The 15,575-nt window shown below is 42.5% G+C and overlaps 1 protein-coding gene across 1 annotated transcript; it reads left to right on the top strand.

Annotated features, from left to right (window-relative positions):
• Positions 1–4,077: 4,077 nt before the first annotated feature.
• On the top strand, positions 4,078–5,850 carry LOC102310127 (cytochrome P450 4B1; the record flags this gene model as incomplete). Its single annotated transcript, XM_014334612.1, is given in 3 exon segments — positions 4,078–4,142; positions 4,511–4,593; positions 4,946–5,850. Coding segments are annotated over 3 exon segments (326 nt in total), but the record flags the coding sequence as incomplete, so codon positions are not given.
• Between the last annotated feature and the right edge of the window lie 9,725 nt (positions 5,851–15,575).

The raw sequence follows: 15,575 nt of genomic DNA, 5'->3' as shown, positions 1-15,575 counted from the left end.
TCTTTTCTATAAACTAGTATAAATCTCTTAAACGTGTGGCGTAATTGCTTTGTCAGTGCTTCATTCTTCCAAATGGGAGTATTTAAATGTTGGCACCAGATTATTATCATATACATTATATGGGCAGAAAGTACACCGCCGCCTACACATTACACTCACTGGAACTGCTTAGCCATGGGAATCCTTGAGCCATGAAGCTCCAGGCACACAGTTTTTGTGCTGATGTTGATGCCAGAGGAGGTTTAGAGCTCTGCAGTTACTGAGTCAGCAGAGCTTTGGAGATTTTTATGCACTCTGCAACCTCACTGTACAGAATGGTGCACATCAGACTAATGCTGGGTTGTGCTACAATAGTTATCCTTGGTCAGAAGGAGAGGCTGACATCCAGGGAGTAGATTGTAAGAGGTGGAGTTTATTTATACTCGGATTGAAGGTACAAGGAGATATGGCATGGTATAGGAGGATGTGGAGGGGTGATATGGTGTGGTTTCTGCGATCAAGAACAGGAAATACAGTAGAACATGAATAAAGATTAAACGGTAATAAAGCTGGCCACAAATTCCTCCACAACAAATCTGCTAAGGCAGTGCATCAACCTGATACTGCTTCTTAAGAGCAATCACATTTATTAAAGCATTACCCAAAATGGGCCACAGAGATGACATTTTTTAGCCCCAGCGCTTCTCATGCCTCCGGCCTATCTTGATCGTGTAGGAACCAAAGCAATCAACTCCAGTTGACCAGAAAGCAGGTTTGTGGATCTGGAGTCTTGTTGTGGTCAAATCGGCCATTTTGGTGAGAATTTCTGGCACTCTACACATTGTCTTTGATGTCTCCAGATTACTTGTCAACCTCTGATGATCCAATAAATGTGCCCTATCTCTGCAAAGACACGCTGTGGACTAGGGTGCAACAAAATCACATCAAAGTACTGGACAAGGAGCTTAGTTAGTGGGTGTTCGGGAGGTAGCACAGTAGGGTGTATGGTGTCTGAGTCCAGACCTTCAGCACATCTCAGGTGACATCCAACCCTTATCAGGCCAGTAAGCGGATCATATTGAAGGCAGGGCGAACAAAGTTGACTATTTGGGGACAGTGGTTTTCCCTTCATCAGGGCCATCACATCTTCAGGGAAACATATTGAGCTGACTTTAAGATGGCTATCTCTGCTTCCACACGATCAGTGGCAGTTATTGGAGGAGAAGCTGCCCTGTGATGAGCATGGTAAGTGGCTTTCACAAGCTCCTCCCAAGATGTGAAGTTCCTGGGGCTGGAGTAAGAGACTTTGCCACTGTGACAAGGCCACATAACAACCTCTCATCTGAAGTCTCAGCCCTACCAGTAGGGCCAGTGCACTGAACTTTGTTGCATAAACTGGGGGCCCTGAGCCCAATGGCTGGCTGATGAAAGACTACAGAGTCCCTTCCCCCTTGTGATGTCATCAGCCAGGTTTTCCACTGACATGACATACCTCCATTGGTGAGAACCAGTGAGCTCCTGGATTTCAGCAATTCAAGTCCCGACAAAGACCTTGTAATGGCAGAAATTAGACTGCAACCAACTCAGCACAGTAGTAGAGTCAGTCCACAAGATAGTATTTTGCAGCGGTAGAGTAAGCTAGGTTTGGAGAGTGTTAGCAAGCTGCGCTCCAGTGAGAGCAGCACTGATCTCCAGCCGAGGCGTGGGCAATCTGTTCCGAGGAGCGAATCGGGATCTTGCCATCAGGAATGTAGTGCTGACATGTTCGTGGCAATCTGTGGTCCTCAGATAAGCTTTCTCTGAGGCATCACAGAACACATGCAGCTCAAAGGTGAAACTAGAGAGTCTGTAACAGGTGGCATATGACACCTTGGTATGGTAATGCTCTGCAAGTATGGTAGCTCCTTCTTCCATTCTACCCAGGCGGCACAAAGGACACAGGTGACAGGTTCATCCCAGCCACATAGACTGTACAAGAATCTTCCCTCTAGTGGTATAGGGAATGAGAAACCCTACAGGGTCATATTGGCTAGCAAACACCTTGTACGCATTGCGAAGAGTTGGTGCTGTGGGCAAGGTATCAGTGGGGCAATGCCAACATAATCCAAGCATCGACTCTTGTGGGTCAGCTTGGTAAGAAGTCAGCCAGAGCTCACAGCTGTCAGAACGGGCAGTAGTAGGCAGGTAGGACACCTCCTTTGGCACATTACTGGCCCACTGCAGTATTTCAAATCCTCCCATGCCCAGTAGTTGCCTTGTTTTGTCCAGGAGTTGTTTAGCTTGGTGTGGAGTCAGAAGCAACTGGAGACAGTTGTCCACATGGACACACAAATGGCAGTGTGGACAGATTCGTATACATCTTCATTCCCCCTCACGGTGGTGTTGCACATGCTGCTGTAAAGCATAAGTGGTGCAGCAAAGGCTGCAGGTCATGCCAAATGGTAACAGTCACCATTCATACACATTAGGTGGATCCTCCTGTTGTCCATCCCTCCAAAGAAAGCGAAGCAGAGGCTGATCTTTGGAAAGCAAACGTACCTGATGGAACATGGCCTTTATATCCCAGCTTATGGCCACCGCATGCTGGCGGAATCGGAGTAACACGCCAAAGGGCTAAGCGTGGGGCCTGGCAGCAGGAGGTCATTAAGAGTAGTTTGCTGGTACAGGAAGGTGCAGTTGAAGACTAGGCAGGTTTTGTTGTTGTGATCCACAAGATGGCGTGGAATATACCAGGATTTAGTTGAACCATTCACCTCCTCTGGAGTCATCTTTACCAAATTGCCAGCCTTCTCCACTGTCTTGAACTCCTGGTTGTATGTCTGTGCTCTGCTGGGGTCCTTGCATAGTTGATGCTTATTGGCTCTTTGAAGAGCCATGACAGCCTCTTGAGGTGCCTTCACCTGAGGAAAGTCTTTGCAGCGAAGCAATGGAGTAGCTAACTGTACCCGGTCTTTGATTCAAGGATATCTATTTCCTACTTGTCCTCCTTTGACCTAGTGACCTCCTTTTCATTTCTGAAAGAGAGGACATCAATTTGCCACAGCCTTTCAATATTTTTGTAGAGCTGTGGTGTCTGTGTGATGAAAGACGAGCATAAGCATGCCTGTTCATCCGCTGGATGTGATAGACTTTTGGCGAGTCCCTGTAGCGCCCACCCCAGCTCAGTACAGACTGCTACTGGCCCTCCAGGTGGTCCCCGGATCACCGGTCAAACAGGAGTGAGAAGGTGGAGGTGATCTGATCCAATCAGGATCATAGGTTTCACCCGGCTGAAACCTTTGAAGGGAAGTCTTTGTAGGTGGCTGTACTTCTTTTTGAGTGTTTCCACTGGACAGGATTGCTCAGCTAGAGCCAGTTGTTCTGCTGTGAAAGCATTCAGTATTTGATGCCTCATCTTTGGCTTACCTTTAGTGGACACCTCCAATGATATGCTTCCCCCATTCAGCTGCAGGACATCTTGTCTAATGGTTTGTAGGGCCAGAACCTCATCTGTCTGGGCAAGGCCAAGGAACTTCACAGCAGCAGGCAATTTTATGGTTCTCTCTGAACCGTCATCCAGCACGGCAAGGTGTCCATGGTCCTCTTCCCATTGTGGAGTTGACTCTTACCACCTTCAACATCACCATACCGGAGTGACTGGGATGGTCAACATAGATGACACTGGATGCAGTACACATGGTCAGAATATTGGGATTTTGTCCTTTACCCTTGGCAAGGACATGTTATACAAGGAGGTGTTGCTCACCACAAGTGCTGCAGGGTTTCTTAAGCATGCCTTCAGCAGAATGATTCCAGCCACATCTCCAACATTTATTCTTATCTTTGATCCAGTCACTTGGGAACTTCAAGTGATCGAGCAAGATCTGATATTTATAATCCTCGGAAAAGTGCTTGTGAGGCCCAAGAACACTATCCAGTCCTTTCTTCAGTAAAGCAAAGTCTCTCTCCTTCCCAGAACTAAAACGGTGAGCATGGGCTTAGGAATGCCATAGGAGGATATGGTGTATGTTTGTTTAGTTTGTATGATAATGATCAGCTAGACACATCCTATAATCTTTTAATAATAATAAACTAAGTACACATTTCTTTCAAATGTAGGTTCTGTTGTTGGAATAAGTGTGTATGGAATTCACAGGAATGCATCTGTCTGGGAAAACCCTAATGTAAGTAAAGACAATTTTATTCCCAGCACAACTTACTACATGGAATACATCATCAACAGAATCTATGATGAAATAAAATTATGAAGTTTTTCAGCACTCTGCTCAAAAGGCTGCAAATAATTTATCAAATAACTGAAGAAGCAATCATGAAACTGGTGCATTAAATTAATTACTAGTGCTGTATTTGCTGAGGTGGGTAGGTCCCTGGTGCCAAAGTGGACCTCAGGACAGATTCAAGCTGGTTTAATGACTTACTTTATTATGTGTCAGAATTCAGTTTTCTCTGCACAAGTGATAAGGGCGATGAGGTTCAGAAAACAAGTAATAGACATAACACTGCTCTCTTTCTTTGTCCTGTATTACATTAGGTCTTTGACCCTCTGCGTTTCCTACCAGAGAACATTGCCATGAGATCTCCTCATGCGTTTGTGCCCTTCTCAGCTGGGCCAAGGTTTGTCCTCACCTGAAACTATATCACTGTATAGAGACTGCTTGCAGTAGTCTCAAGTATGTGAATGTGTAACTTAGCACTGACCCCATTTACATCAACACAATAAAAACTGGTTTTATGATGGGCTAAAGCAAGTAGGGGAAAGGGTGAACTCACTGTAATCTAAGATTGATCCCATTTAAAATGCAAGCACCTTTGGCCCTGAATGTTAAAAAATAACATACTATACTCATCCCTCCTATTCAAATTCCTCATGTCCTAATCTCAGAAGGATCAAACTATTTTCATCATTTTTCAGTTCTTTAGAATATTCACTTGTATATTTCTTACATTTAATATTTTCCTCCCTCAGAAACTGCATCGGTCAGAACTTTGCTATGAATGAGATGAAAGTGGTGACAGCTCTGACACTGAAGCGATACCAGCTCATAGCGGAGCCCACTATGAAACCCAAGATCATCCCTCGACTGGTTCTCCGCTCACTCAATGGCATCCACATCAAGATCAAACCTTTAGACGCAGAGAGCTAAAGTGCACTAACTGCAAGAAAAATTACTTTATTTAGAAAGTAAATAATTTATGTTGATTTGAAATACTTCTACTATGTAACAAGCTTTTACATATATATTCATGGACTCTGCCGTGCAATTTATGTTTTTGGGAGAAATTGTCATAGAGAATATGTGTCACAATACATTGTATATAATTTCCCCAATTTTGGGTTGTTTTTTTCTTACAAAAATAACAGAGATTACAAATTCAAATACATAAATATGTCCTCATTCAAAAATGTCTTGTGAAACCTGCATTGGCTTATGGGATGATGATGTCACAATGAAAGTGACATCATCACAGTGAAAATGTAAGCAGTAAAAGTAAAAAGCCGTCAAAAAAATGACCACAAATTCAGATACCTGAAAATTCTACTTAAGCACAGTAATGAAGTATTTGTACATCGTTACTTCCCATCTCTGCCTAGTGGTGGCTCAGGTTCGCAGTATCAGTTTCTCAATGACAACATCTCCACTCAGATTAAAGAAAAAAAAACCCTCAGCTGGAAATGGCAGTGGTAACATAACCATTCTTATTAGCACGACCTAAATCATCTGCACACCAGGGATGTTCCTGGCAATTAATTGCTTAGTCAACTAAACGAGGGGGGATAGAGTAACCAACTAGTCTCAAACTAAGAAACACATAGAGTTAAATTTGAAAACCATTTAATGGAAAGTTTCAAAATAAATGATATGAAAACCATTTTAAACTGTTTTTTACATTCTTCAGTAATGAATCATGTGGCACCTTGCATTGTGCATTATCAACATTACACATTATACTCCAGAAAATTCAGAAGAAAAACACTTAAAACAAACCGATGTTATATATGAAATGAAAACGTAACTATAACAGATGTTCACGTATTACTAAAATATGACAAGTTAACATTGGAAAACAAATAAATTGCAACTGAAAGGGCCAGAACTGAAACGATTTCAAGTACTTAGTTGTTTCTTTGTATGTAATTTGGGCATCCAGTTCATAAAACCCACAAAATCAGGAATTAGAATACTGTGAAGACATCAGCCCAAATTTTACAGGTTTTCCCAGGTGTCATCAAATTGCTTCAATTTGGTTCAATTGCCCCAGTTAGATTCAATATGGGGAAGACTGCAGACTTCACAACTGGCCAGAAGAGAATCATTGATACCCTCCATTGGATGGGTAAGCCACAAAAGTTCATAGCTAAGGAGGCTGGCTGCTCACAGAGTGCTGTGTCCAAGCATATCAATGGAAAGTCTAGTGGACAGGCAAAATGACCAAGATGACCATGGCCTTCAGTGGATTATCAGCCAGAGGAAATTCAAGAATCTGGCAGAGATCCAGAAAGACTGGAATGAGGCAGGAGTCACAGCTCCAAAAACCACCACATTCAGGCGCATCTGGGAGATGGGCTACAACTGTTGGGTTCCTCGGGTCAAACCCCTTATGAGCCTGAGCCAAAGTCAGAAGTGTCTCAACTGGGCCAAGTAGAAGAAGGACTGGCCAGTGTGTTGGCCAGTGGTCCAAGGTCCTTTATGAGGTCATCATCTGAAATGGTTTTCCAAAAGTCTTGAAGGAGTTCCCAGAGATACTGAGCACTTGTTGGCCCTTTTGCCGAGCACTCTGCGGTCCACCTGATCCCAAAACATCTCCATTGGGCTTAGGTCAGGTGACCGTAGAGGCCAGGCCATCTGGCACAGCACTCCACTCTCCTTTTTTGCCAGTTAGCCCTCACACAGCCTGGAGGTGTGTTTGGGATCATTGTCCTGTAAATGACGCTCCAACTAAACTCAAACCGGATGGGATGCATGTCGCTGTAAAATGCTGTGTTAGCCATGATGGTTCAGTGTGACTCCAGTTTTGAATAAATTCCCAACAGTGTCACCAGCAAAACACCTCCCACACCATCACACGTCCTCATCCATGCTTCATGGTGGGAACCATGCATGTCGAGACCATCCGTTCACTTTTTCTGTGTCGCACAAAGACCGGGCAGGTGGAACCAAAGATCTCGAACTTGGCGAAGCACAGATTTCCACTGGGCTAATGTCCTTTCCTTGTGTTCCTTGGCCCCGATAAAAGACAAAAACACATGATGAAGCCAGATAATTATGCTGTTATCATTCACTTATCATTCAATGCAAGTGAAAAGGTTTCCATTTTTATTTACACCTTTGTGCGCCTTTGTACACTGTGCGCCAGTCTCCTGCAGGCCTGTTAGACAGCATGTGTACATGCTTCTGCAAACCAGAAATCTGATTCACGATCTTGCTTTAAGAAGGCAGAGATGGTGAATATGTGGGGCGAGACCGCTGCACTTAAGTCCCGACTTCAGTTTCACTGCCTATCTCTGCTGTTAGACAGGCCAGGTGCTTCAGCAATTTCACAACAAGAGTCGTTAAAACATGTGCAGAAGTGTCACAAAGACACGCTATAATCCCCTTCTGCAATTCATGCACGATGGGTGAAAGTATCAAGAAGGGCCATAAAGGTTCACAAGACAAAAGTACTCTTTTATTTACAGTCATATTACAAAATCCACCCAGAAAATCCACACACCCACAATGACAAAAAGTCACCAACACAGGTTGGATAAAAATGAAATGATGTCCTCTTTCTTTTATCTCAGATTGCCAACCTTTCGCTGATTTAAGATCCTAATAACTGATCACTTGAATTTCCTGTGAAAACTCCTAAAATGCATTGCATCTTCTGTCGCTACCATATAAAGAAATAAACTCAAGCCGACTGGTTTAACTTTTAGGCCGATGTCAGACCAGGCACCACATCAAAAAGAAACAACAATGTTATGTGGCAGCCTTGTGGTCAGAATGCATGCTGCGCTGAGACCACAGCATTCAATCTGCAATTCCAGCTAGGAACCTTTGCTACAAATCACCAAACAGCTCCTCGCAATTACTACTACGTCTGTTCTGTTCATATTTGAAAAAGAAAAATCCAAACCACTATACAATATAAGATGTAACACAATTTGATGGTCCACCGAAACTTGGCCAATTTAGCCACAAACTTGGCCACAAAAGTTCATTTAAATGCCCAGCAGAACAAAACTGTGAGAGTACACCTGTGAGGGCAGCAAACCATTTTAAAGTAATATACTTGAAAAAGCCAAAGAGCACATATGTTCAGAATACTGTTTGGACAGGGCAAATAGCTTATCGTGAAATGTTTAGAAGCTTGAAGCAAAACTTTCATGTGATACCACATATGCTTAGCACAATATGGAAAACGATGTAAGTGTGTAGCCAGGATGCTGACCTTTGTGCACAAGCCACCACCTAGTGGGTTGTCGGAATAAATGCAAGACACTTAGGTTCATATGATGCTGGTCTAATATATGGAATGAAAAGGTTGCTGTCAGTAATACACTTGTATTATATGATTTCATGATAGAAATCAGCCCTGTGTTTTGACAGAAAAGTACGTTTTGCTTTCCTTTAATAGTATTTTCAACATTCTAAAGGAGTGAAAAAAAATATTGAAATTGTAGAAAAAATACAACCTTACATAAAATTTGTTGTTGGGTCTGTGTTTCCACAAACCCCGCTAATTCTAGAGACTTATTCATCATGAAGAAAACAAGACAGTCGATCGATCGATTATTTGCGCAAGGGAGGCCTCGTCTGTGTCCACCACGAAAATGACCCCCAGATCTGACCTCCTCCTGCTACCTTTTATTGAGAGACAGTTCACACAAAACACGTCAGAACAAAGCCACGCCCCCTTGGTTCTAAGACAAAGCATTTTATGTATATGTGTGAACTTCTGTAAGAGTGTGTGTGTGTGTGTGTGTGTGTGTGTGTGTGTGTGTGTGTGTGAGTGTGTGTGTGTGTGTGTGTGTGTGCGTGTGTGTGTTAGACCTCCTGCTGACCAAAGGGTCGTAAATGCAGGAAGCCTACATCAAAAGAAGCAGATCTTCCAGATAGGATGTATCTGCAATAAAACATTACAGCCCCCCACCAGAACCTCGAGAATCTGGGGGGAAGGACAGTAGAGTTTCATCAGTTAAAACACTGTACAAATGGTAAACATAAAAATGACAAACATCTAACAATTCAACTCTAACATTTGTCAAAAACGTAACTCAATGACCCACCATATCTTCGTAATGAATCACTCATCACACTCATATCACTCAGATAACCATACCTGCCACTTTGAGCCTCAGATGCTAAGTCCTCTACATGTATTTTAATCCTTTTTGCAATCAATAAGCTTCTACTTATCAGCTACCAGTTTAACAGATGTAGACACATCTTGTGACAGACCAAAACAGAACTTGTGTGATGACTTCGAGAACACAACAAAGTAAAAGAACAAAAAAAAAATGGAAGTGAATGGCTCCATCTCGTCCAGGTCACAGTCCTTGATGTTTCTGTTGGTAACCTGAGAGTCAGCACCTTTGAGAAACTGTAAGATGTGTGTCCTGATGAATTTAAGGCTTTCAGCCTCTCTATGTGTGACTGATGCATATTGGATTGTCTTTTCCTCAGATAAGTAATGATCTTCTTGCCCTTCTCTACTTTTAGGGCAAGATTATTTTCCTGACACCAGGCCACCAGTCCTATCACTTCTCTATCCCGTCCCTACCAGTAATCGGCCCAATCACATATGCAAATGTTATAATTCTGGTATTGATCAGGTGGTGCACACACTCATATATGTGAAGACAGCATGTGGCAGTGTACTCAGCACGTGCCCCTGAGTAATACCAATGCTCACAGTTCTGATGTTTGATGTCTGGTTTTCAACTCTGACTGAGTGGGGTCTATCTTACAGGAAGTTCAGAGCTCAGTTACAGAGAAAGGGTGTGAGTCTGAGTAACAGCAGCTTCTCAGAGAGTCTGACAGCATTAAATGCAGCTTCAGTCATCTCACAGCATTTTCACAGATGTGTTACCTTTGATTGGACTGATTCTGTATGCATGTGTGGTGGTGTGAAGGCAGAATACCGGTAAATGTGACTAAATGGTGTTGATAATGCCACCCGGGGAGGGGGTTACACCCCAGGAGAGATCACAGTAGCTAGTGCAAATGTTGTACCAGTTACAAAAGCCCACAGGCTTGTTATTAACAAGCAAAAGTAAGGAGAAAACTACTCAAAGTGTAGAGCAGAAAAAAACCTTTTTAGGTAGCAGGGCAGCCCTGCTACAGTACCTAAAACACTTGATTTTCGCCAAGTACTTTTTTACTCTTACTTAAGTAACTTTGTTGACGATTACTTTTCACTTTTACTTGAGTAATAATATTTTAAAGTAATGCTACTCTTACTTGAGTACAATTTTTTTATACTCGACCCACCTCTGGTTATAAAGAGGTCATCATCAGGTCCTTCAACGCACATATTAAACCAATATGTAAGACTGCTTTCTTCCATTTACGCAACATCTCTAAAGTTAGAAATATCCTGTCTCAGAGTGATGCTGAAAAACTAGTTCATGCATTTATTACTTCCAGGCTGGACTGGGATGACGATTCAAACCCCAGGGGTAGATTGTAGTGGGTTACATTTGGTGGATGTTGGTTCATACATGGTGTCTGTGAATGCAGCATGAACTTTCACCCCTCCTTTTGCTGTTAATCAGATGTTGGTTATGAGGGACATCTGTGGTCTATTCTTGAGCTCTTGCAACTTGCACTCATTACTGTTCAAGGTGGCAAAGCTCACAGGCTGTTAGGTATTAGAGACTGGATTCATTTCCCGTGACAATTGATGAATTTGTGTAACTATTAAAGGGTGGTAAGTGGGATCCTCATGGGTTATCTACAATTTAGTGTATAGTAGGGTGGACCCCAGATGATTTTTTTCAATTCAATTCAATTCAATTCAATTTTATTTATATAGCGCCAAATCACAACAAAAGTCGCCTCAAGGCGCTTCATAGTACAGAGAAAAACCCAACAATCATATGACCCCCTATGAGCAAGCACTTTGGCGACAGTGGGAAGGAAAAACTCCCTTTTAACAGGAAGAAACCTCCGGCAGAACCAGGCTCAGGGAGGGGCGGGGCCATCTGCTGCGACCGGTTGGGGTGAGAGAAGGAAGACAGGATAAAGACATGCTGTGGAAGAGAGACAGAGGTTAATAACAGATATGATTCAATGCAGAGAGGTCTTTAAACATAGTGAGTGAGAAAGGTGACTGGAAAGGAAAAACTCAATGCATCATGGGAATCCCCCGGCAGCCTACGTCTATTGCAGCATAACTAAGGGAGGATTCAGGGTCACCTGGTCCAGCCCTAACTATATGCTTTAGCAAAAAGGAAAGTTTTAAGCCTAATCTTAAAAGTAGAGATAGTGTCTGTCTCCCGAATCCAAACTGGAAGCTGGTTCCACAGAAGAGGGGCCTGAAAACTGAAGGCTCTCCTCCCATTCTACTTTTAAATACTCTAGGAACAACAAGTAGGCCTGCAGAGGAGAGCGAAGGGTACTACAAGGTCATTAAGATAAGATGGGGCCTGATTATTTAAGACCTTGTATGTGAGGAGCAGGATTTTGAATTCAATTCTGGATTTAACAGGAAGCCAATGAAGGGAAGCCAAAACAGGAGAAATATGCTCTCTCTTTCTAGTCCCTGTCAGACTCTTGCTGCAGCATTTTGGATTAGCTGAAGGCTTTTCAGTGAGTTTTTTGGACATCCTGATAATAATGAATTACAGTAGTCCAGCCTGGAAGTAATAAATGCATGAACTAGTTTTTCAGCATCACTCTGAGACAGGATATTTCTAATTTAGAGATGTTGCACAAATGGAAGAAAGCAGTCTTACATATTTGTTTAATATGTGCGTTGAAGGACATGTCCTTATAACCAGAGGTGGGTCGAGTATAAAAATTGTACTCAAGTAAGAGTAGCATTACTTTAAAATATTATTACTCAAGTAAAAGTGAAAAGTAATCGTCAACAAAGTTACTTAAGTAAGAGTAAAAAAGTACTTGGCGAAAATCAAGTGTTTTAGGTACTGTAGCAGGGCTGCCCTGCTACCTAAAAAGGTTTTTTTCTGCTCTACACTTTGAGTAGTTTTGTCCTTACTTTTGCTTGTTAATAACAAGCCTGTGGGCTTTTGTAACTGGTACAACATTTGCACTAGCTACTGTGATCTCTCCTGGGGTGTAACCCCCTCCCCGGGTGGCATTATCAACACCATTTAGTCACATTTACCGGTATTCTGCCTTCACACCACCACACATGCATACAGAATCAGTCCAATCAAAGGTAACACATCTGTGAAAATGCTGTGAGATGACTGAAGCTGCATTTAATGCTGTCAGACTCTCTGAGAAGCTGCTGTTACTCAGACTCACACCCTTTCTCTGTAACTGAGCTCTGAACTTCCTGTAAGATAGACCCCACTCAGTCAGAGTTGAAAACCAGACATCAAACATCAGAACTGTGAGCATTGGTATTACTCAGGGGCACGTGCTGAGTACACTGCCACATGCTGTCTTCACATATGAGTGTGTGCACCACCTGATCAATACCAGAATTATAACATTTGCATATGTGATTGGGCCGATTACTGGTAGGGACGGGATAGAGAAGTGATAGGACTGGTGGCCTGGTGTCAGGAAAATAATCTTGCCCTAAAAGTAGAGAAGGGCAAGAAGATCATTACTTATCTGAGGAAAAGACACTCCAATATCACACAGAGGTAGAGAGGCTGAAAGCCTTAAATTCATCAGGACACACATCTAACAGTTTCTCAAAGATGCTGACTCTCAGGTTACCAACAGAAACATCAAGGACTGTGACCTGGACGAGATGGAGCCATTCACTTCCATTTTTTTTTTGTTCTTTTACTTTGTTGTGTTCTCGAAGTCATCACACAAGTTCTGTTTTGGTCTGTCACAAGATGTGTCTACATCTGTTAAACTGGTAGCTGATAAGTAGAAGCTTATTGATTGCAAAAAGGATTAAAATACATGTAGAGGACTTAGCATCTGAGGCTCAAAGTGGCAGGTATGGTTATCTGAGTGATATGAGTGTGATGAGTGATTCATTACGAAGATATAGTGGGTCATTGAGTTACGTTTTTGACAAATGTTAGAGTTGAATTGTTAGATGTTTGTCATTTTTATGTTTACCATTTGTACAGTGTTTTAACTGATGAAACTCCACTGTCCTTCCCCCCAGATTCTCGAGGTTCTGGTGGGGGGCTGTAATGTTTTATTGCAGATACATCCTATCTGGAAGATCTGCTTCTTTTGATGTAGGCTTCCTGCGTTTACGACCCTTTGGTCAGCAGGAGGTCTAACAACCAACACACACACACACACTACCAACACACACACACACACACACACACACACACACACACACACACACACACACACACACTCTTACAGAAGTTCACACATATACATAAAATGCTTTGTCTTAGAACCAAGGGGGCGTGGCTTTGTTCTGACGTGTTTTGTGTGAACTGTCTCTCAATAAAAGGTAGCAGGAGGAGGTCAGATCTGGGGGTCATTTTCGTGGTGGACACAGACGAGGCCTCCCTTGCGCAAATAATCGATCGATCGACTGTCTTGTTTTCTTCATGATGAATAAGTCTCTAGAATTAGCGGGGTTTGTGGAAACACAGACCCAACAACAAATTTTATGTAAGGTTGTATTTTTTCTACAATTTCAATATTTTTTTTCACTCCTTTAGAATGTTGAAAATACTATTAAAGGAAAGCAAAACGTACTTTTCTGTCAAAACACAGGGCTGATTTCTATCATGAAATCATATAATACAAGTGTATTACTGACAGCAACCTTTTCATTCCATATATTAGACCAGCATCATATGAACCTAAGTGTCTTGCATTTATTCCGACAACCCACTAGGTGGTGGCTTGTGCACAAAGGTCAGCATCCTGGCTACACACTTACATCGTTTTCCATATTGTGCTAAGCATATGTGGTATCACATGAAAGTTTTGCTTCAAGCTTCTAAACATTCCAGATAAGCTATTTGCCCTGTCCAAACAGTATTCTGAACATATGTGCTCTTTGGCTTTTTCAAGTATATTACTTTAAAATGGTTTGCTGCCCTCACAGGTGTACTCTCACAGTTTTGTTCTGCTGGGCATTTAAATGAACTTTTGTGGCCAAGTTTGTGGCTAAATTGGCCAAGTTTCGGTGGACCATCAAATTGTGTTACATCTTATATTGTATAGTGGTTTGGATTTTTCTCTTTCAAATGTGGACAGAACAGCGTAGTAGTAATTGAGAGGAGAGGGTAAGTGATTTGTAGCAAAGGTTCCTAGCTGGAATCGCAGATTAAATGCTGTGGTCTCAGCGCAACATGCATTCTGACCACAAGGCTGCCACATAACATTGTTGTTTCTTTTTGATGTGGTGCCTGGTCTGACATCGGCCAAAAAGTCAAGTCAAGTCGGCTTGAGGTTATTTCTGCATGAGGCAGCGACAGAAGATGCAATGCATTTTGGGAGTTTTCACAGGAAATTCAAGTGATCAGTTATTAGGATCTTAAATCAGCGAAAGGTTGGCAATCTGAGATAAAAGAAAGAGGACGTCATTTCATTTTTATCCAACCTGTGTTGGTGACTTTTTGTCTTGTGGGTGTGTGGATTTTCTGGGTGGATTTTGTAATATGACTGTAAATAAAAGAGTACTTTTGACTCATGAGACCTTTCTGGCCCTTCTTGATACTTTCACCCATCGTGCATGAATTGCAGAAGGGGATTATAGCGTGTCTTTGTGACACTTCTGCACATGTTTTAACGACTCTTGTTGTGAAATTGCTGAAGCACCTGGCCTGTCTAACAGCAGAGATAGGCAGTGAAACTGAAGTCGGGACTTAAGTGCAGCTGTCTTGCCCCACATATTCACTATCTCTGCCTTCTTAAAGCAAGATGGTGAATCAGATTTCTGGTTTGCAGAAGCATGTACACATGCTGTCTAACAGGCCTGCAGGAGACTGGCGCACAGTGTACAAAGGCGCACAAAGGTGTAAATAAAAATGGAAACCTTTTCACTTGCATTGAATGATAAGTGAATGATAACAGCATAATTATCTGGCTTCATCATGTGTTTTTGTCTTTTATCGGGGCCAAGGAACACAAGGAAAGGACATTAGCCCAGTGGAAATCTGTGCTTCGCCAAGTTTGAGATCTTTGGTTCCACCTGCCTGTGTCTTTGTGCGACACAGAAAAAGTGAACGGATGGTCTCGACATGCATGGTTCCCACCATGAAGCATGGATGAGGACGTGTGATGGTGTGGGAGGTGTTTTGCTGGTGACACTGTTGGGAATTTATTCAAAACTGGAGTCACACTGAACCATCATGGCTAACACAGCATTTTACAGCGACATGCATCCCATCCGGTTTGAGTTTAGTTGGAGCGTCATTTACAGGACAATGATCCCAAACACACCTCCAGGCTGTGTGAGGAATCTTCTCTTTTCCCCTGTTT

The sequence above is a fragment of the Haplochromis burtoni genome, unplaced genomic scaffold (genome assembly GCF_018398535.1).
Source record: "Haplochromis burtoni strain Fernald_Lab_line unplaced genomic scaffold, NCSU_Asbu1 Contig_84, whole genome shotgun sequence".
NCBI lineage: Eukaryota > Metazoa > Chordata > Actinopteri > Cichliformes > Cichlidae > Haplochromis > Haplochromis burtoni.
Note: the sequence above shows the minus strand (reverse complement) of the source record. Positions and strands in the feature narration are given on the sequence as shown.